The 23,421-nt window shown below is 34.6% G+C and overlaps 1 protein-coding gene and 1 pseudogene across 1 annotated transcript; one reads left to right on the top strand and one right to left on the bottom strand.

The window, feature by feature from the left end:
- Nucleotides 1-4,443: 4,443 nt before the first annotated feature.
- LOC116136697 lies at nt 4,444-8,066 on the bottom strand (annotated as a pseudogene).
- Nucleotides 8,067-11,960: 3,894 nt separating this feature from the next.
- LOC116136722 lies at nt 11,961-16,835 on the top strand. Its single transcript, XM_031422388.1, has 2 exons — nt 11,961-12,524; nt 16,344-16,835. Exons 1-2 carry the CDS (start codon nt 11,961-11,963, stop codon nt 16,833-16,835), a joined length of 1,056 nt encoding a protein of 351 aa, XP_031278248.1.
- Nucleotides 16,836-23,421: the final 6,586 nt, after the last annotated feature.

Raw genomic sequence — 23,421 nt, 5'->3', positions numbered from 1 at the left:
TAAAGAAGTTGTACTTCCTTAAGTTAGCAATTGTCACGAGTAGTTTTGCGTCGCGACTCTAATTGGGCAGAAGACCGAAAGAGGTTATTCTGTTGAAGTTAGTAAGAGCCGACAACCTGGTCGTCTTGTTTACTGTGAAGAAATGGAAGAGTTCGTTAGCAAAGATTAAAAGAAAAGAAATTCACCAAGTAAAAGAAGGGCAGACCTACTCAGCTCCCTAAAATAGCAAATGCTATTGTAATGGAAAAAGAAACTTTTCGTCTCATATGCCCCGACGTTGCTGGGGTAATTGAATATCCCTCCCTCAATCGTGGATCGCTTCGAGAGATAGTAAGAGTCCTTGTGTTTGCTCCTTTTTAGGTAGTACGAGCAGGCAAGCTCTAGCGCAGTCAACTCGCCGAGACCGTTCTCGCTGCATGCGATATATATAGCCAAAGTTATCATATAGCATTGGGCGTCAGCTATAAAGGTGCGACCCCGAAGTGATCGAGGATTGACCTTATAAAGGGATGGAAGGGAATCAGTGCTCCGCATTTAAATATGTTCTCAGAGATCACAGCCATTCCTTCTAGCGAATTTTGAGCTGTATACGTCTTATGCTGGTAAACGTCTACGCTAATCGCGTATTGGTCAACCGCTTTCTGTATTTCCTCTCCTCTGGACACTGACAGAATTTCTTGTGAAGGACTCGCTGGGTGTCCTACACCGGCGAGCTCGTTCCCTCGTCTGTCCTGATCGTTGAAGGGTCCATTTCTTCTGCGGTCTGAAAAAGAGCAACATGCAGGAATTATTCAATCATCGTACAGGGTTTCGTACGATGACGTGGAAGAAAAGATAAACATAATGTGTCTTCCTTAAAACCTAAGAATCCTTCGGGACCACCCTCAAAGATTCAAACCCTAGAGGAAAGCCTATTCTCCGTTCGACCGCCCACAAACACCCACCGTTATCGCATGATTATCTACAAAACAGAAAAGAGAAAGTAATGGAAGGATCTTCCTTACCTCTTGGGTGTGGGGATTAAACTTCCTGTTATGAACGTCAAATGTGCACCAACTCGAAGGATGGAAAGTCTGGTCTCGCGAAAGCGTCTTGCTCTTTCTGAAAAAGTGAGTGGTGTGACATTGCTTAAGGTGAGCCTGGGATTTTATAGTGGAGGAAATGGCGATTGGTCTTCCTGAAGCCAAGCGACGTTTGGGCGAAAATCATCTCTCGCTATTGATCGCGACCACATGTCGTCAATCAACTGAAAGGAGTAACCGCCACGCTTCGAGAAATCCAATCATCGCTTCTCTCCGTTGAAATAATTCGAGCGACGGCTCGTTTCCCTCCTCCACATTAAATGCACTTTCATCCGCATTTAATGCTCTGATAAGAAATGTCGTTTCAGCATGACTTACATTTAATGAGCATGGCTAGCACTTATTGCGCATATGACACGTTTGTCAAAGTAAAAGGCACTTCATTAATGGATTAGTTGTCAAGCGTAACGGATAACATCTGAAGATGTTGTTAGGACAAAACACTCTTCGTCGCATGTCAGTTACGAAGCAATGTGACTCCTTGCCTTCAGCAAAAATATGCTAAGTATAACCAGGACGCGAACCTCGGTTAAGATAAGAGGCGTATCAATACGGCACTGAATAGGGTCTGATCCAGGTCGTCGACCTTGCGGAAGGAGATCATGTCAGGTCGCTCATAGGGAAATGGCTTGCGACTTCCTTGTAGCCAGGTCAGATCGATCAGGCGTCATTCGGAACATATCAAATCAAGGCATAATTGTAAAGTTCTCAAGGTTCGATTCTCAAACCTTAAAAACTAGGGGACTTTTGTTATGCCTGAAAAAGTAAGGCTAACATGAAGTCTTGTCAGCATGGGGTGGTCAAAACTTAAGAAGGTTCCACGACCGTCCAGACGAAGCCACGTCGCATGATGACGTGAGTGGCATGCCCCTATCAGTGCAATGGATGAATGACAGGTTAGCGAATGGTTGGAAATCGTCCACGTGTCCAATCCCTGAACAAGTCGAGGAAATCACTTGGGCAGGTGAACAATAGGACGCAAAGAAGGATTTGCACGGTACCCACCCATTTACAGATTTAGTAATTATTACCTTGATTCATCCCACTATAAATAAAGGACTCCTCTCTCATTTATGAGATTGACTAATTTCACTCTAGAATAGTTTACTCTCTCTCTCTCTCAATCTCTTGTATTCTCTAAGCTGTAACTCAGCTTGCTGAACGCAACCTGACCTTACTTTCATTAATACGATATCAGTAGATGTAGAATTCGCTTTTGAGCATCCGAACCACTTTAAACATCGTCTTTCGCCCTTTATTTAACTAAATATTCTCATATCGCATGTGACTTCTAAGCCTGCTTAGCATTTCTCACGTGTGAATAGTTGGTGTCAAAATCAGCATCAACAATATTAAATCTTGAATCACATAACATTTGTATTCTATCAAATTTAGAAATAATATTTTGTCATGAATTACAAGTGTAGCCACATCTATACACTATCTTGCCACTGTACAAAACTTCATCAATCTGTTATCATTATATTTTCACTACACTGGGTACGAATGCAACTATCATAACAACAATCAGCACCTAAACTAATCTCCTCAGCTATGACTCCAGACCATCAAAAGCAAAAGCTTTAGGCAACGCTTAGCTGAAAATTTGGTTCATATATATTCATAGCTAAGTAACATTAATTACCACTTATTTCGATTGATAGCGGATACGTGTATGGCTTAAGCTCTCCATTCTAAATCTCTCTTCTCTCCAATCATCCACAATGCCATCATAATGAAAAAACATTACCACAAAATCACTTGGTGGAGTTTCAGACTACAAAGGCACTCCCCGAGAAGAAAGTTGCAGCCAGCAAAATCACTGGAAGGAGGCAATGAAATGATTTGTGCTTCTTGCGCTCAACCTTTGGGTATACCTGAAATCAAGAGGAAATCAGCACCAAAAGAAGAAACATATCTGCTGCATATACATATAAAAATAGAATTATACGTTACCGTCAAAACAACTTTATCTTGTGAACACATATTTACCAGCTTGAACATACACATACGAGAGCCTTGAGTAAACACAAGCAACACAAACAGACTAAAAGTTAAAGGGATCTACCATGTTCAAATTAGGTACAATATACCTGCCCGTTCACAAGCTCCCGGTGACCAAGCATCGGATTGTTTGGATTTTTTCTCCGCCGACATAGTGTAACAACAACATAAAATTACAAAGTTCAATTGAAGCAAATAAAAAAAAAGGTAATTTATCATCTAAAAAACGTACTAAACATGTTCTACTAACGACTTGACTAAGTGAATTAAGCCAAAATCTTTGGCAGAATCATGGAGCATAGACGACAATTCGAATCTGCAGCATCGCTTTGATCCACTGGCTTGCTCCCGGCTGTTTGTTTAGCGGCTTCAAGCGCTTGTCCCATTGTAATTTTACCTTGGTTGCCCACTATCATATGTAATGACCATATTAATCATTTAAATTTAAGTGAATGTGAAGGACAAACAAGAATTTCTATATATAAACAAAGTTTTCTTCGTACTTTTAAATCTATATGTTCTTTTAATTTAGACCTTTGGAATGCTACTGTATAATTGTTATTAATATGTGTCATTAATACTAACAAATATCAAATACCAATTACCAATTACATTAAGCTACATATAACCAACAATCATACACATCAAAATTATACACATCATCACCAATTACATGCAACCAAGTGTATATGGAGTCACGTGTCAACCACATTTCCAACATATCAAAGATGAGCAATTTTAGAGCTTTTTGATGGCAAAATATAGCAATTCTAGAGCTTCCAAAATCATACGTGTCAGTCAAACAAGTCATGCTTCAAGATTATAAATATATAGATATATAGATACGAAGAGTTATTTTATATTTTGAATCTCACCGTTGCTATTGTATTGAAACAATCTTTATTGCTGTACCCTGGCATATATATATATCATCAAATTATGATTTGCACATAATTGACAATCTACTAAAACAAGCATAACAAATAACCCAAATTAATATCAATATTTCTGAGAGATTTATTACCATGTTAAAGAAGATGACTGACAATTTAATTATATATGGACATACCAAAAAGAAAATGTGAAACATATATCTCACATGAGTCAAAATTGCACCCAGGAAATTACGGATTCACAACAGAAAAAGAATCAAAGCACACAGTAATACATATCAATGTTGCATTATATTAAAATTTAGCGGATAGTAACTGCAAAAATCACATTTTATTCAGGACAAAATATTCTTCTATGAGACAAAAAGTAAAACTTCTTATATGGCATTTGGTCCTAAATTAATTAAAAACGAAAGCAAAGAAAAAAAAGGGGGGGTTTATATCTAAATTATTAAATATTACTACTAACACACAGCTTCCACAGCAAGTCTCTTGACAATACTTCCGCAGCTAGTTTTGCCAAGCTTATCTTCAGAAATGTCAATGTAACATGTCTCCTTTCCAACACACTCCTGTTGAAGTACTGGCAATATTTCTTTCTCAGCTTCACAAGTCCCCACTTCAAAAGAACCGCATGTCCCTTGTGGATCACCAAAACTAGCGAACTTAATTGCAGAGATCGGTCGCCCATTGCAGGACAATTCCAATGTCTTTTCCTCATACGCATTGCCGCATGCTGTTCCCACAGCGAGTGTTTGAAAGTTTACTAGCGATGGATTACCACCGAATTCCTCAAACAACACTAATGTATTTACATCATCTTGCAGAAAAGACCGAGGCACATGGTACCTATCAATCAAAACAAAACAGAGAAATCGTAATTTAAATATAAAGCATAACATAAATGAATTTAACCAAACTTGTAGTAAGTATATTGCTCTCACCATCTCTGGGAAGCTGACCACAGTTGGGTGACCCCTTGTTGTTGTCGTATTGACCGCGATAGTCGCAAGCGTCAGAGCTACAACCATCTTCTTCAGCCAGGTGGCTTGGCCAGTGACGACCAATGTTATGACCATTAACCCAAGCGAAACCTTTGCCTTCCTTGTAAATCCAAACAACTGCATCATTTCCTAAGGAGCTTTGAAAGTAGTCTTATACCATGTCATTCTACTGTTAGTGGGAACATTATCTGCAAACCAACCACTGGTCCATTATTGGTATTTACTGTACTGTAAAACTTCTGCTCTTCCAGTCCACTCAACCAACTTTGTATGACCATTGTGAGAGACAAACCTTGATAACACTCTCGTCACCCTTCCTTCCTATCAGTTCAACCGGACCAGTAATCCAGTTTTGTACCATGTCAAACATGGGACCAAATTCTATTATGAGAAACAACATGTTAGAGATATAAAATATAAAGAGACTGACACTTGTTATTAAATAGGTTAGTATTAGCATTATACCTGCAAGCCAACAGTACACTGAGCAATGATATTTGATTCTTTCCAGGATTTAACTTGACTGTTGCTCAAACATCTTTGAAAACACCGTATTTGGTCCATTGTGAACCTGAACGTAAGGGAAAATAATTATTTAAAGTTTATAATATGATCAGAAGTATTCACAACAAATTTCCAAATAAATTACCATATGTCCCATTAACATATGCATGAAGTACAATGCCACTGGTATTAACTCTCAGTGTCATATTTCACTCCAATTATATCATCTGGCTTAAGGTCCACACTGTTTCATTGACAAAAAGTTGAATTAAACATGTGATATGAGATAATCCTTAATGAAAGTTTCACAGAAAGAAGAGAATTACCTTGTCATATCCAAGGTAGTCACTAGCATCATTTATTACTTTTGGTCAATAAGTGAACTAGCGGCAAAGCTTCCCTTTCCTTGACACGGTTCATCGATGACCTCAGGCCTCCAAACCCACTTCAGAGAAGATGGTTCGTTTTCAGCCTGGTTTGGTTTCTTAACAACAATGATGTTTAGCGTTCACCTTTGCAGTACTATAAACTTCGGTTTTACAATCGGAGAATGCTACAGACCATGCTGGCACAACTAATCACTTCCCTGGAAAGTGATTGCAGCATCTCCAGTGGTATTTGCATTCCCGAAAAAGCAACTTGATCCTTCCTCAGTTGCATAACAGTGGCCTGGACATCGAAATTGCATATTTCAATAAGCTCCTAATTAAATATATTATATATGGGGTGAGGTATATGTGTTTTTGTAGTTAATATAAAAAATCTTACTGTACAGAATTTCCGAAATCATGGTGGAAACGTTGCCATGGGTAAGAGTCTTCTCCATTGCCTTCAAGACATTGTGAAGTTCCTTCAAATGTCCCCACTTCGGTTATTCGTTTCCTCAATTATTTACAAAAATAATTTACTGATTGAATATTGATTATAGCATGAAGTAACACTAGAAGTTAATAAAATGCTAAAGAACTATGACTCACCAAATTCGTCAAGGGGTGCATCATAATCATGGTTGTAGTAAGATATGGACCACCCGTGTTCTACCAAAATTAGTCCCACCATGGTACTGAAATCAGAAATCCAACTGAGTTTCAGCAATCCAATTTTTTTTTTTTTTTTTTTTTTTTTGGTTTAAATAAGTTTAAATCTAATTTAATCGGTAGAACTGACCATGTATGTTTGGAATGTGCCTCCATTTGAAAAATCTTGCAACAAAAGGCAGGTCCTAGCAGTCCTATGTGGGTCTTTGCCTCCCCAACTCTTAAACCTAATAAGAAAATATACATGAATTTTTAGGATACCAATAAGATAAAAACAATTCAATAAAACAAGGTAAATAAAGAAAAACCCACCACCAGTCCATTTTCAGTCCACATTTTGGGGCTGTTGGGATTATTTGGTGTAAATGAATCGCAATACCACCATTACATGTGTTGATCTGACAACAAATTGAAAATAAAATAATCAATTATTAAAAACCAAAACAAAATAAAATATTCTAAACGTGAATCAAATATATATACCATTGGCTGGGGAGCGTCACTCTCTTGGCACATGATCCATGGTACTCCAATACAAGTGAATCAGCCATTTTAGCACACCAGTCATATATATTTCCCAGCTTCTCCATATTTGATATCATGTTTCCGTATCATTCTCAATCTGTCAAACAGACAAAATTTTAACAGTTACAAAATTTACATAAATAATTAACTAAATACTCTGATACTAACACTTACAAAATTTATAATGGTTGTATATACCTGAGCAGGATATAGGGCCTCCTTGAGATGCAAGAGTTTCTCTTGTTTAACCATGTCTACTATCAAAGCTGTAAAGTTTTGCATTTCATTCTAGAAAAAAAACAATATATTGTCACAAATCTTAAAAAAAAAAGAAAAAACACTAAGAATATTATAAAGAGTTAAAATGTTCCATCCATACCATAAACACTTCGTTTATGGTTCGAAGCTCTTGAACTCCAGCATGTTATGTAACCACACAGGAAACCCTCTGATCATTGGATAGTGAAGATTAGATTATAATAAAATATTTTGTGAAGATGAAGATGGAAATTAAATTGATAGAAATTAACTTACCCATAGTTCCATTCAGCACAAACATATGGTCCAATTCGAAGAACAGCATATAATCCTTCATCTTGATGGTTTTAATGAACCTTATAAGATCAGATTGCCAAAAATCATACTGGCGACGTGATGGTTCATGAGCATTCCAGAAAACATAAGTCTCATTGCACCAAACCCCCCGCCTTCGCTTTCCTATAAGGTCAGGCCACATCTGTAAATCAATATTAACAAAACCTATGTTACTTGTTGTCCAATAGAAAACAACAATGAATAAAAAATAAAATAAAAGATTACTTCTGGTGTGCTTCTCGGGTAATGAATTGATCCAGAAAGCAAAACCACGTCGACCATCAATGAGATTGCTCTCCCGTCAGAGGAAACATTATAAGCACTTGAAAGGCTTATAAAACAGTTTGATAATGAAACAGAAAGAAGCATAAGAAATTGATCTTGGAGACGCCATTGGAGAAATAGGAACAACTGATTTAGCATGTATTTATAGCTTAGAACACGAACTTTGAGATAAGATCTAAGAAGTTCAAATTTATCCGAATCCAAGATAGAATATAGTGTGAAACAAATTTAGTATATCATATCACTTAATAAACCAATTGAGATTCAACTAAATTCCAAAAATACGTGAACTATTTAAATTAGCATTAAAATGAAGATCAATAGGAGATTATATTGTTGACAATTAGTTATGGTTGAATAAAAATTTCTTCATCTTGTTGGAGAAGAATTTTGAAATTGAAGATAATCTAGATTAAAATGTTTGAAATTTTCAAAAGATATAATTAGAAAATTAATGAATTTTATATTTTTATTACTACGCAATAAATGTTTATATATTGAATGATAATTCATAATTCAAATATAATTGTTAAGAATAATATGGGCCTGGCAACCCTAATTTTTTTTATATTTGGGGTTAAATCGAAAATTATGTTGGGGGTTTATGTAATTTTTAGGGGTGATTTGTAAATTTTTTAATTAATTATTTAAAAAAAAATGAATGGTTAATTAGTTATAAATTTAGGGTGTTTTTAATTTAAACTTTAAAGAGATAATTTAATTAATTAATTTTAACATAAATATAATATTCACACAATCACACTTCACAAATAAATAATTAAATAATTTTTTTAATTAAATTATTCATTTATATCGTCAATACTTACATCGTCCAAATCTGTGTTCCTAAAGAGTTCGAGTAGTTCAGGATCTTCAGGGTGCTACTGTAGTCTTTTGTCTGCATAAATCCAATCCCATAACATGTTATGACTTCAACCATCTCATTGGTTAACGAGTATCTTCTGTCTTCAACAATCCGACCACTAATTGAGCATGTTGACTCGGATGCAATTATTGAAACTGGTACAGATAAAATGTCACATGCCATTTAGGCTACAATGGGAATTAACTTTGATTTTGGTTCCACCATTGAAGCAGATCTATCTCATGTTTCTCCTTCTTTGTCATGTAGGATATGTCTATTTATCGGTATCAATGCAGCTTATTTGGTTCATGTCTGTATGAGTTGGAGCAAATACTTCTGCAATGTTCTATATACGTCCACGTACTCGATCCTTGATAAATGTCTTCATCAGGGTCCTACTGATTGTCTATGCTAGATGTTTCATTGTACTTAGTTTGATATAAAGAAAAAAGACTTTTCAATTTTCTATTAAAGTCTATCAAATAAGAACTATAGACCAACATCAAGTGCTTGAAGTTCCAACGAACATGCATTTTGTTATTTAAACCTAGGATCTACAATAAGGCCTAATCCATATAAGAATGTAATATCTAACCAATATTTCTGGTATTTTGTTTCCATTTTTGAAACAATTTCCATTAAGTCTTCATTATATCTATGTTTAACAAAAGTTTTAGAAATTTGAAGTAAAATATCTAATGCTAAATCAGTAATAGGATAATAAATATCACTTAATGTATTAGTGGAATTGTAAAAAACTTTAAGAAATGAATAAAGAAGTTGGCAAACTGTCCAATCATCATAACTGACGATTTCGTCCGGATAGTTCTTCTGATTGATGAACTCTGTAATTTGTGTAGCAGTTATCAAAGCTTTTTCCAACATCAAGTACGTGAAATTCCAATGAACATGCATGTTCGTACATAACTTCTTTGGTCAAACTGGCGGCTCCTCTTGGCGACAATATTTAACATACTTCTGCCATCTTGTATTGCTACCTGTGATGAATCAAATAGCCGCGCGCACCCTTTTAATCCTCGAATTTATAGCTTCTAAACCTGCTTTAACAATCAAATTGATGATGTAACAAGCACATCTCTAGTAAAAAAATTTGCCTTCACTACGCAGATTCAATCTCTTTTCAAATAAAGAAATTGTCGCGATGTTAACAGCTGCATTATTTAGCGTTAGCGCTACAACTCTATTAGTTAATACATATTCTTGCAAAACTTCAGTAATTGTAAAATAAATAGTGTTAACACTATATTTAGCATATAATGGTTTAAAACCTATTAATTTTTGTTGTAAACCCCAACTATGATCTAGGTAATGTATTGTGACACTCAAAAAATATGTTTTTTATCTAGCAGACCATATATCCGAAGTAAGTACAATAGATATATTCCCAAAATTTTGAAAATCGTTTTTAAGTTTATCACTTATTTCCTTATAAAGTTTTTGTATGTCCCTTTTACTTGTACCTTTACTAACAGGGTTATATGCTGGACAAAATGCATTTTTAATTATTTCAACAAAATAAGGATTTTCAAATAAAGAAATGAGAGAGTTTGTAGAAACTATGTATCTTGTTATTGCCTCTCGTGTTTTGAGTGCATTGTATTGCCAAGTTGAGAGAGTGGAGGATTGTAGATCAAAATTAAGTTGAGTTTGAATTTGTTTTCCGGGTCTGGTTGAAGTTGAACCAGACTACATATATTAGAGATGCTTCTTCTCCAGGTGTTGCCGCATTGTCGAAGTCATGTGCTCAACACCGATGACAGTTGGACAAAAATTACATATCCCGCACGTTTCTCCCCCTCCCTGTTTGGCTTTGCCTGTTTTGATTTGGTGGATATTGTCATACCCCAGACACGGCCCTCTTTGACGGTCTTGCCCTGCCCGTGGTGTCACAGCTCGTTTGTGTTTGGTTGCACGTAGTCCTAGCTGTTTCTGGTTGTGGAATTGTTGCCTTTGAAAATGTTGAAAAGGGATCGAACCCTTTCATTTATTTTGTGGATGGAACATAAAACTCATTTGGAGATGATCTTCCGAATGCATAATTTCAGGAATCCATTATGAATTTATGATAAAATAATAAATAATTAAAATAAAAGAAATTGAATAATATAAATAATAATATGAATAATAGATTAAATTGAAAAATGGAAGAAATTGAATAATGTTAATATAAATTGAATTGAAGAGAATTTGAGAATTTGAGTAAAGACTATTCTTATAGGACCAGTCCTCCCATGGACCAATCCTGGGTCCGGTTTTTTGGGATCGGGCCCAAATTCCCACCTCTAAGGAATGTTTTAATATCATAGACTCATTATTGACAATAATTTATTTGTGAAAAAATGTATTTTGTAATTTTTATGAATCATATATATATACTTCCATTTAGGTTGAGAGCCTTTACATTCATAATCTTAAATGATTTTTCAAAAAAAATCATGAACCGTCATGTTCATATTTTTTAATTTTTTATTTTTTATTAATAATTAAATAGATTCAATTGAATTTGAACTAAATTTGTGAAAATACATTTAAAGATACTCACTTAAAATTTTAATNTGGAACACACTTTGGTTGCCATGTTCAAATTACGTAGTTGTTTGTTGATCCTGATACTCCCTGGTCTCGATCTATATCCATTAATAGCTTGATGAAAATTTTGGGAATAATGATTATACCAGAGCAGTAGCTATTTGGCGGTCTGGTTTAATCAGTTTCAGCTTGATGTAGAGTCAATCTTGTTTTTAATTATTTCCATACTGTTGATGAGTTTCATAACTTAATAACATGCATCTATCATTAAACAGTCGAAGGGACTAAAACGTTATATCTTCCTCTTAAATTCCTTATTCCCTAACAGTAAGAAGCCGACTATATATAGTGTTAATTCCAAAGCGTCTTGTCGCTTGATCACTTGGAGACCCTGACATGAATCCAGTTGTTAATCTCCGAGATTCTTTTAACACGTATACCACGGTATCTTTCTGATACGATACTTCTGATGAATGCACAGTATAATATTTTAAAAGACCACCTCAAAATTGTCACTGCAAATGACAGCTAGTAAATTCATCATCCCTATATATAGTCTACCATCAATTCACGTATTCTTCACACAAACTCAAAAGCAATACAAGAATAATTACAAGATGAAGGAGCGAATTTACTCTAGTTTTCTTCTTTTTGTTAGCCTTTTTTTCCTTGTTACTTTCAGTGTTGAAGCTGGGACTTGCAAGCCTAGTGGCAAGATAAAAGGGAAAAAGCCACCTCCAGGACAATGTGACACAGGGAACGACTCCGAATGCTGTAAGGAGGGTAGATATTACACCACTTACAAATGTTCACCCGCAATTTCATCCTCACGTCGTACAAAAGCAACCCTAACAATCAACAGTTTTGAGGAACATGGTGACGGCGGTGGAAAATCTGAGTGTGACAACAAGTACCATTCAGATGACGATCCTGTAGTGGCACTTTCAACAGGATGGTACAATGGAGGGAGTCGATGCTTAAAGTATATTAAAATCCATGGTAACGGGAAAAGTGTAAAAGCCAAGGTTGTTGACGAGTGCGACTCAACAAGGGGATGTGATTCAGATCATGATTATCAGCCTCCATGCCCCAACAATATTGTGGATGCTTCAAAAGCCGTTTGGAAAGCCTTGGGAGTGCCTGAAAAAGACCGGGGCGAAATGGATATCTACTGGTCTGATGCTTGATTTTTAACCTTTAAAATCACCATTAATGCAACCGTAAAGCTTTAATAAATGGGCAGCAATTGAATTTGACGTCCATCCGAAACAGTAGTTAGTTAACGTTAATAGTTAGCTATTTAAAATAAATGTTTCTATTAGGGTACTCAAAAGTACAAAGTCCCGAAGCTTAAGTTTGTGTTAAATTTTTTTTTTTTTTTTTTTTTCTGATTAAGTTGGTCAAGGTTGTGTTGTTATGTAATAAACATATAAGAAATATAATTATGAATCTTCGTTTCATTCGTGATCATACTTTATGAGTGCAAGGTTGATGAACAAAATAAAAAGAAACTGCAGAATAGAGAAACTCAAGTGCAAGTTTGAGATATATGAACACACACAATCTGTAACTTTATGAGTCTGTTGGCCTGATTTAAACAGCATACTGAACAGAATTTTGCTCGTCTATAGAGTTAAAGCGACAATATTTAGAAATTTCATGCATATATTAATATATCCTTTCCATGAACCAAATAGGAAATTCATGGCTAGAAATCAGTCAAAGGCTTGAGTAAATGATCTTCCAAAACCAAAGCCATCCAAGTGAAAATTTTACCTGACCACGGCTAAGAGCTTCATTTAGCATGCACGTAGTGAGCATACCAAAATTAGTGTTGCTGCCTCATTCGCTGGCTTAATAAGCTTTTAAATAGATAGAAATGTTGAAACCACAACCAAACACACATAATACAATAAAACAGAAAAATAAATAGGATACTTGATTTATTTTGGTTCATTCCGATTAAGGAATTACGTTCAACATTCAAATAGAGATTTTGTATTAAGTTTTAGAGCTATGTAGCAATTACAAACTTAATGACGGCAACTTACTCTCTATATTTTGTCTTAAACCCTTGGTTTCTCACTATTACATCATATAATAGAAAACTTTATCTCATTTAGACATATCCAAATCTACCCTGACCCGATCCCAAATATTAGTAAAATAATAACAAGTCTAATTACTAATTGAACTTACCATGAAGGGGACAACTTGCTCATCGGCGAGTGGGACCGCCGCCCACTCACTAGGGAGCGAGACCCTCGAATGCATCTGCCTAGGAGATTTCAAGCCCATGCAAAGTATGAACCATATCCAACAAGAAAGAAGATAATTAGTGGTAGTCTTGCTTGTATACATCAAAACATACTTGTTTTAAACAATTCAACAGTTGCATAGTTACGCCACGCCAATACAACCCTTTGGACAGACGCACTAGCTCTTGCGTTCAAGAAGTTTGTCTACATGCAAACTGCTTTAAAAAAACAATGAAAGTCCGTGACATAAATCCCTAAGCGTTCGGCTTATTATAAAGGAAGAACAACATTTTCCCACCCAAAGTTTGGTGAAAGGACCCTTCCCACCCAATAAGTTTCAAAACAACACTTTCTCACCCATCATTAAGAAACGTTAGTAAAATCTGTTGACAATCAGTACAAAGAGGAAAATACCCTTTAATCCAAATCCATATCCAAACTGAAAATAATTATAAAAAAACTGAAAAAAAGTTGCCCAACAAATCCGACCTACTTAAAAATCTTCAAGTTCTTCACCTCGCAAAAGAAAAAATCCCAATCCCCCTTTCATATTTCTTCCTTGCTTATCTTCCACTAAAATATCATCAATAGAGAGGGCATAAATGAAAGATTTAGCACGTTTAATCTTTGCACAATTACGGAAGTATTTGGAATATTTATCTCCCTCTTTTAACCAAGAAACCCGAGATTTCTCCCTCCAAAAAGTATGCTAACATTGAAAAGCTTCCACCAAGTTTTGTTTAGCTTTAATTTCTTCCTCAAAACCTTCAGTAGTATAAGGCATTTGTGAATTGGAAAGCTGCACCTAGGCAAGAAGCAACCTGACCTTCTCCACTTTTGAATGAACATCACCAAAAACATTTTTATTCTAATGCTTGAGACATTCTTTTAGGGCACGCAATTTGGAGCACACCGCCCCAAAATTCTCCACCCCCTTTTCTTTTGGTGCCCTAACCTTTGTCATCGTTGCCCCAAAATCCTCCACTATAATGACACAGCCTCCACAAAATCAANATTTCTTCCTCAAAACCTTCCGTAGTATAAGGCATCTGTGAATTGAAAAGCTGCACCTAGGCAAGAAGCAACCTGACCTTCTCCACTTTTGAATGAACATCACCAAAAACATTTTTATTCCAATGCTTGAGACATTCTTTTAGGGCACACAATTTGGAGCACACCGCCCCAAAATTCTCCACCCCCTTTTCTTTTGGTGCCCTAACCTTTGTCATCGTTGCCCCAAAATCCTCCACTATAATGACACAGCCTCCACAAAATCAACCACCATCGCTGTCGCATCAAACGCAATATCTACAACCTCCACAACAACAACAGCATCCACCACGACTTCTAGCACGAGCGGAGGTGGCGCGATCTTTAAGTTTTGCAGCTGTAAACTTTGAGATCTCGTTTGATCGGATTCAGCCATCCTCTATTATGTCATTTTCTTATCCCCTATATATAAACTTAAAAGAAAAACAAAAACCCTAAATTCAAACCCTTCTACCCTTCTTCCCTAAAACAGCAAAAATAAACTGAATATGATTTCAGATGACTTCCTCACGCTCGTCGCATGCATTCCTTCAACAAAAAATGGTTCATTTTTTAACACTTCCTCTTAGATTCATTATTCCCTGACAATAATCAACAATTAAGAAGCGGACGAAATATATTGTTAATTCGAAGGCATCTTGTCTCGCTTGATAATATTATCATTTTATGTAGCTTATCCATCATATTCATATCACAATCATTGTTGTGAAATTATCTTACTGTGATTTGTTATCTTCTGAAACATGTAGGAACAGACCAACTTTCCCTTTCGGAAGAAATTTTAATACTGTATTTAGTTTGCCCTTTCAAGGATTTCTCGTCTTCAATTTCTTTTCTTCTGATTTCTACAAACATATGAAAATCCATGGCAGCTAGGAGCTCTATGACTCTGCCATTTTCTTATGTATATGTTCATTTTTTATTAAAATTGAAATAAATCTTTTCTATGATTTGTTACACTCATTTGGACGTCCTCTCACTTAGCTTGAGGCTGTAGCCTTAAACAAAAATATAGAATTAATGATCAGAAATCAAATATCATCAATGCTATAGAAATTAAGGTGATGGATATAAAGCAGTTAGCATTTGAGAAAGCTAGATGTTCCGGATTTCCCCAAGTGAATCCTGCTGGTGAATGACAATTTCTCTACGATTGATTTGTATAATTGGTTAAAAAGTTTTTGTCCTTAATTATTACCTTTAACGATGGATAAACATACTGAGACTTAGATAGTGCCGCCACTAAGTTTCCTAGTATCCAATGAAATTCCCCAATAAATTCTAACGATAAAATGAAAAACCAATTAAGATTAAAATATAATGAAGTAGGAAATTCACTTGGAAACTTTGATTCGATTCCATTTGTAATTCTCCGAAATTCTTTCAACACGTATACTACATTGTCTTTCTGATACGATACTTCTAATGAATGCACGGCATAATTTTTTGAAAGACCACCTTAAAATTTTCACTGCAAATGAGAGCTAGTAATTCATCATCTCTCTCTCTCTCTCTCTCTCTCTCTCTCTCTCTATATATATATATATATATAATACCACAAATTCACCAATTCTTTACACAAATTTGAAGCAATACAAGAGTAATTACGGGATGAAGAAGCAAGTTTCCTGTAGTTTTCTTCTTTTTGTTTGCCTTCTAATTCTTGTTACAGTATTCAGGGTTGAAGCTGGGACTTGCAAGCTTAGTGGCAAGATAAAAGGGAAAAAACCTCCTCCAGGACAATGTAACACAGGGAACGATTCTGAATGCTGTGAGGATGGTAAATATTACACCACTTACAAATGTTCACCCACAATCTCATCCTCAGGTCGTACAAAAGCAACCTTAACAATCAACAGTTTTGAGGAACATGGTGACGGCGGTGGAAAATCTGAGTGTGACAACAAGTACCATTCAGATGACGACCCTGTAGTGGCACTTTCAACAGGATGGTACAATAAAGGAAGTCGATGCTTAAAGTATATTAACATCTATGGTAACGGGAAAAGCGTAAAGGCCAAGGTAGTTGATGAGTGCGATTCAACAATGGGATGTGATTCAGAGCATGATTATCAGCCTCCATGCCCTAACAATATTGTGGATGCTTCAAAAGCCGTTTGGGAAGCCTTGGGAGTGCCTGAGAAAGACCGGGGCGAAATGGATGTCTACTGGTCTGATGCTTGATTTTTAACCTTTAAAATCACTATTAATTCAACCGTAAAGCTTTAATAAATGGGTAGTCATTGACGTCCATCCGAAACAATAGTTTGTTAACTCACGGTTAGCAAATGTTAATTACTAGTTCTTAGTTCAAATAAATGTTTNACGTAATAAGTTATCAACGAAATTTTTAATTTTTAGTTTTTATTATTTCACTGACTTTCACGTATAATATAATCTCCTTAACTAAGATTTGATCTTACCTTAGTGTTTGGATAAAATATAATTTGGAATGAAATGTACACGTTCGGATCTTTTTAAATGTAAGAGTTTAAATTCGGATTTTAAAATAAGGGAGAACGACATGCTCCCACCCAAGGTTCGACGAAAAGACACTTTCCCACCCGTCAAGTTTCAAAACAACATTTTCCCACCTACCGTTATGTTCCGTCATGAAAATCTGTTCTTTAACATGTATAAACAGTGTAAAGACAAAACTACCCTTCTCTTTTTTCTTCTTTCTCCTTCGCTAAAAAGGCTGCCGATTTCCACCTTACCCTGGAAGCCTGACTTTGCTTTAGGTTCACTGGATTGTGTTACAATATTAACATTGCAACAAAAAACTGATTTTAAAAACAAATCATCCTTTCCAAAGCTGCAAATGGTATTAAAATATTTATGTTAAAATGACTGTGGAAGCTTGAACATAGAACTGGATTTTCAGAAATATGAAGCAAAACTTTCATGCGGTATAGTAAGACGATTAGTGCAGTGTTACACCTTTCAAATTCTGAACAAATGACATTATGTTTTCCACAAGTTATTCTGATCAAGATGGAGCTCTTCGAATCATTCTCAAACTAAAAATTTCAAGCAAGAGTTCTCTACTTGAAAAACTACACTAAAATTAGAAAGGGAGATAAAAAGGCAAAACTACTCTCTTTGACATACAACAACTTCAGAGCAACAACGATCTTCCTTTTCTCAGACAGAATATATAGAAGACTACCAAAATTGGGTGCACAACCATTGTGCATCAGCAGATCAATGCGTTCAAGGGCTTCCTCAACATGACCTCTCATGAGAAGAGCTTCCAATACCTTGGCGACCAAATCGCATCTGGCCAAATCGACGCGGATCTCGTGCGATTCCCTTTTTACCATCACTTCTCTGATCACATCAATTCCCCAACAATTCAATAAACAAAAAACAACCCATTTTCCCAAATAACAACAATATAATGCCAGATCTGGGCAATTGGTGGGGGAGGGGAAATGATGAAAGTGATATCATTTGGCGCAGAGAGTAGTGTGTCTTGAGTGAGAAGGAGAGAGAGTTAACTTGGCATATGAACTGAGCATAGGGGAGAGCTTGACCGATAATGGCGTTGATAGGAAAAGTTGTGGAGAGCGGTAGTGCGGTGAGGAAGGAAGCGTTTGATTCAGGGTATTTTTTTTCAAAAGTTTATATATAAGAGATAAAATGACATAAATACCCTTTATCTGGTTTTTAAATTTACCATTCTATCCTTTTTCTAGTTAAAGTTAACGGACTGTGGGTGAGAAAATGGTCGTTTTGAAACTTGATGGGTGAAAAATTGTCATTTCGCCAAACTTTGGGTGGACACATGTCGTTCTCTCTTAAAATAAAGGTCAACTGGAACTTATGATTAATTTGCAAATTATATTATTCATTTTTCTACTACAACAACTGTTTTTTTTTTTTTTTTTTTTTTTTTTTTTTNTGAACTGGGTCTGGTAGTTTTTTGGTGCCGGTCTAATGTGAAAGCTAATACTGTAATCCAAATATCTAATATAATTCGTGATGAAATTTAATTTGGGTTCTGATGATGTTATGATTGATTTGTGAATAGTTTATGTTGCATCAGTTTCTATATTTTGATTGCATTTGTGAGTTATAAATTATGAGTTTTCTTAATTGTAAACGTGAGTTTGATTTTCTCAAATCAGGATATTGTGATTGGGTTTTGTTTATTTGATTTGGCCATTGACTATCTCTAATCATGTGGTCGATCTCTGCTTCCATTTATCAATTGTTAAGAGTAAAATATTGTTGGTTATGGTGAATATTATTCAACTTAAATCTAGAGATTAGGGTTAGAGTTTTACCCTATAATGGCCTAAAAGTGATTCTGGGGTTTTCAATTTAGATTCTGGGGTCTGCCAAAGAAGTTTTCAAACTTTTGGTATATGATCATTTTTTCTCATTTCTGTTGCGAGCTTTAATGAAGTGAAGAATTAAATCTAGAGATTAGGGTTAGAGTTTTACCCTATAATAGCCTAAAAGTGACTGTTTATATTTTCATACATATAAAGGTTTTATCAATGCTTCTCATTCAGTAGGTGGTTCAATTAATTGTTGAGCTCAACCCCAGTGGGTCTATACGAGCCACTCATACCATTTCTCCATTAATTGTGATCTTTCTATGCTTCTATTCAAATGTAAGTAAGACTGGGATCTGAGTAAGACTAAGATTTGGTTGGGATACCTCAACTCTTCTAATACGTTGACATGTCATTTAGTACCTCAACTCTTTATTTACACATCAAAACCACATAAGAGAACACATCACTTGGGATAGGAAATTTGGGATATCATTTGAGAAGCGTAGTATTATTCATTCTCTAAACCCTCAACCACAATCATAAAATGTAAAGATTATGCACTGACCTTTTCAATGGTGATCCTTAATTGCTTCACTTCAGGTTCAATGTAGATGAATGACTTTATCCCGCACACCACATACAATTCTGATATGCATTCTCTCTCTCTCTCTCTCTCTTAAACCTACAATCAACGATGGATGGACTATGTATATTTAATAGTTATACAAAATATGAATAAAATAATAAATAAGAACTTCATCCGGGGTCACAGGTATGTGTCCCACCTGATGTTTCTTAACTCAAATCTTTTGAAGATGAAGTTGAACAAACACTGAATCACATGGCTGCCCGTGCAGTACCTTTTTTTAGCTGGGGATAAGATCATTGGATACTGACTAAAGAAATCGTTCATATTGTCACATCTCTACGAGGGTTGTAGATTCATTTCTTGCGGTAAGGGAGGCTCCTCCTAGCTAGGGATGTATGAACTAGTAATAGACAGTATGAGTACGAGAACCTGGACTTTCCATTAAATATGATGCAAATTTACTTATAATATTATTAGTTAGTTAGTTATTTAACAAAACTCCTTAATTCTAAACTAGATGATCACTAATATTAATTTTTATAAACTCATTAATTCTTAGTTTGTAAGTCATGACTAATCATAATCCCCATCTCTCTCACTCTCTATATATGATCTTGACTATTTAATTTGATAAGTGAAAAATGTATTCTGTAAACCTACCTAACTCATCAATATATCTATTAATTAAAACTATGCTACAAATTCAACCATATATTTATATCTAAAGAATAGTGTTAATCTTGCAAAGTAAGTTTCGCATTTAAATTGAAACCTTACCTAATTTTGAGAGATAAATGACCGATAGCCATCAGGCATCGGCACATGGGCAGGCCTTTGAGAATTAAAGAGATATTTACTGTTGAATTATAGAGATAAACTGAGGACCACAACCATGTGAATTGTGATATAGGTTGAGAATTGCATGTGCCCCACATTATATACCTTTGAAATTAATGATCTTCATTTGTTTCCTCAGAAAAGAACTAATTCTGAGGAGACAGATGAAGATTATATTTATGATGTATGTTAGGTACTTTTTGATTATGTTTCTAACAAAATAATAAATATTCTGAATGTTATTAAGAGAATTTGAGATTTTATGAATATTTCAAGATAGATATATATATATATGCTCTCAATCTTTCAGAGTTACTATGCTATTGATTAAATATTAGTCCCTCATGATGAATTTTCCCACTGTTCTTGCATACTAAATGAGGCTATAATTTCCAACTTTACTTGAAGGATTAAGTTAATTATAATATTATAATTAACATATGTAATTGATTTTTTTATTCGGAGAGAGGATTACAAATATTCTTTGTTGTTCATTATCTTGGTATTTATTTAGTATTGAATTAAAGAGATAACAACCATGTGATGTAGTACATCAACTTAATTACAGCCAGTGGTCTTTGAGAATTAAATGTGCCATATTATATTTGAAATATATAATGTTGGGAGATCGATGGAGATTGTTAAATGATGTTTATAACAAAGGGAGAACGACATTTTCCCACTCAAGGTTTGGCAAAATAAAACTTTCCCACCTATTAGGTTTTAAAATGACACTGTTCCACCATTCATTAGATCTGTTATGTTTTTCGTTAGTATTTTACTGAAAAGACAAAAATACCCCTAAATATTTTACTTTATAAATTTTTTTTTATTTTTTAATTAGCCAAAAAGTCAAATATTAAAAATTCAAAAAAGAAAAAATAGTTAACCCCACCTAAAAAGTTAGCAGTAATACTATAAAACTATTTAAAGTTAAATAATATTAATATTTATTTATAATGTCATCAATATCACATCACTATTATTTATAATGTTTTTCATTTTTCCTAATTAACATAAAAAATCAATATTCCTAATTACTTGAATAAGCAAAGAAAAAAATTTATCTTTATACTTTAACTAATAAATAATCGAATAAAGACTTTGAATTAACTAAATTTTAATTTATAATCAACATTAGGAAATACAATATTTAAGGGCATTTTCATCTTTTTAATCAAATATTAACAGAAAATACTAATAGAACCTAACGAAGGATGGGAAAGTGTCATTTTGAAACTTGATGGGTGGAAAAGTGTCGTTTCATCAAACCTTGGGTGGGAAAATGCCGTTCTCCCTATAACAAATTATATCATTCGTAAAAGATTAAATTAAAGCTGTAAAATTCTAAAAAAATCAGAGCAAACCCTCCTATTATATTACTTCTTCATTGCTAGGGCAGGGACAACATGATACAACTATAAATGTAACTAGAGGGTGGAGGACCTAGCAGTTCACTAAAATATACATTATTTATGAGATTAATTAACATAGTTTAGAACTAATAATTAGTTTCTTTTATGGTCATGCATACAATTAATGAAAACCTTTGTACCTTATTGGAATATTCATGGAGCTAGCTCTTGATCCATAACTTTGGAGTAGTGAAAAACTTTTCACTCATTTAAATGAAGGTGCAATTAATTGCCTATCTGGAAGGAAAGAATGAAATAAATTATTAGCTGCCCCAAAATCCCATGGGAATGTCTATAAATAAATGAGGAATTTTATATTATTTGGATATTAAGATGCAACTACTATAAGAAATTAATTATACAAACTCCCGGTATTTATAAAAAAGCTTATCTAAATTAAACAAACTCTGATTTCCAATAATGAATCGTCAAAGCTGTGAAAAAAACCCACTCAAATAGACTTGTTTTAATTTCTCCATTTTTTAAATTCTGAAAACAAGAAAACAATTTTCTGACAACAAAAACAAGGCAAACTTTACATACATCTACACCATTTCACAGAAACAAAGAAAACCATGTACACATATACCAAATAAGAAGCAAAACCAAGCCAGATAACGCTAATAATATCCATAAAATTGGGAAAAAGAAAAATATAAATATATAAGCAAATTAAAAGAAATGAAAAGCAGCTGACCCGAAAAGCATGCATGGATGAGAAGGTTGGAACAAATATTCATCAGTAAGAATATCGAAGATGAAGCAAACGAAGAGTGATGGAGTTGGAATTGAAATAAATAAATGCCGTGCCATTATGCCAAAGCCTGGAAGTAGAGAGTTCTATCGGGAGAAGACGAAGACTTATAAGTCAATGAAGTCATTTGGGAGGACAAAAATAATTAAACACATTGAAGTTACGTGTGGTGCTCCTCTAGCACTAATTAATGCTGCAATTTTCAGCCACGCATATGGTTCAATATTCGACCAAACCCCAACCAGCCTGGAAGAAAATTCAGTTTATCAATAAATAAGGCAGCTGCTATTTGGTCTGGTTAATGTAACCAATGTTGAATATTGAAATGGTTCTAAGGTCATCTTCAAATAAAAAGTTTGAATCTATAACTCAAATTGCAGTACTGATTAAAACTCTCTTTGATTTTTGAGAATATCCCGAATAAATGATGAGGATGTTTTAATTTTTTTATTGATTTTAAGAATACTAAAAATATTTAATTAAACTAATCTTCTTTGGTTCCACGAATAAATAAAAGATAATCTTTAATAGTTTCAAAACATCACAATATATTCCTTACTAATATTTTATAATACCCTGTTACCTTGAAAGTTTAAATACTTACGGGTACATTTGGTTTATTATTTTGGATATGATTTTAAGAATAATATTAGGTAGTTGAATAGGGGAATATTACGAGGTAAAATTTAAAAATTTATAAAAAAAGCCCTTAGGTTTACTAATTTAATTAAACACCCCAATATATAAAATGACAAAAATACCCCCACCACCTGTAGTGCTAGATTCCAGCCACCACCGCTGGAATCTGGCCAGAAAATTGCGTTACGACATAGACTGGTCAGATCTGTGTCGTAACACGTCGTTATGGCCTTTTCCGGCTAGATCCACC

The sequence above is a fragment of the Pistacia vera genome, unplaced genomic scaffold (genome assembly GCF_008641045.1).
Source record: "Pistacia vera cultivar Batoury unplaced genomic scaffold, PisVer_v2 Contig318, whole genome shotgun sequence".
Classification (NCBI taxonomy): Eukaryota; Viridiplantae; Streptophyta; class Magnoliopsida; order Sapindales; family Anacardiaceae; genus Pistacia; species Pistacia vera.
This window is presented reverse-complemented; position numbering and strand designations above follow the sequence as displayed.

Excerpts from the sequence above, each read along its gene's own strand:
- LOC116136722 (XM_031422388.1), top strand. The coding sequence starts at position 11,961 with ATGAAGGAGCGAATTTACTCTAGTTTTCTTCTTTTTGTTAGCCTTTTT. Across the intron at positions 12,525-16,343 it reads TGGATATCTACTGGTCTGAT|ACTTGCAAGCTTAGTGGCAA; the intron begins GCTTGATTTTTA and ends GTTGAAGCTGGG.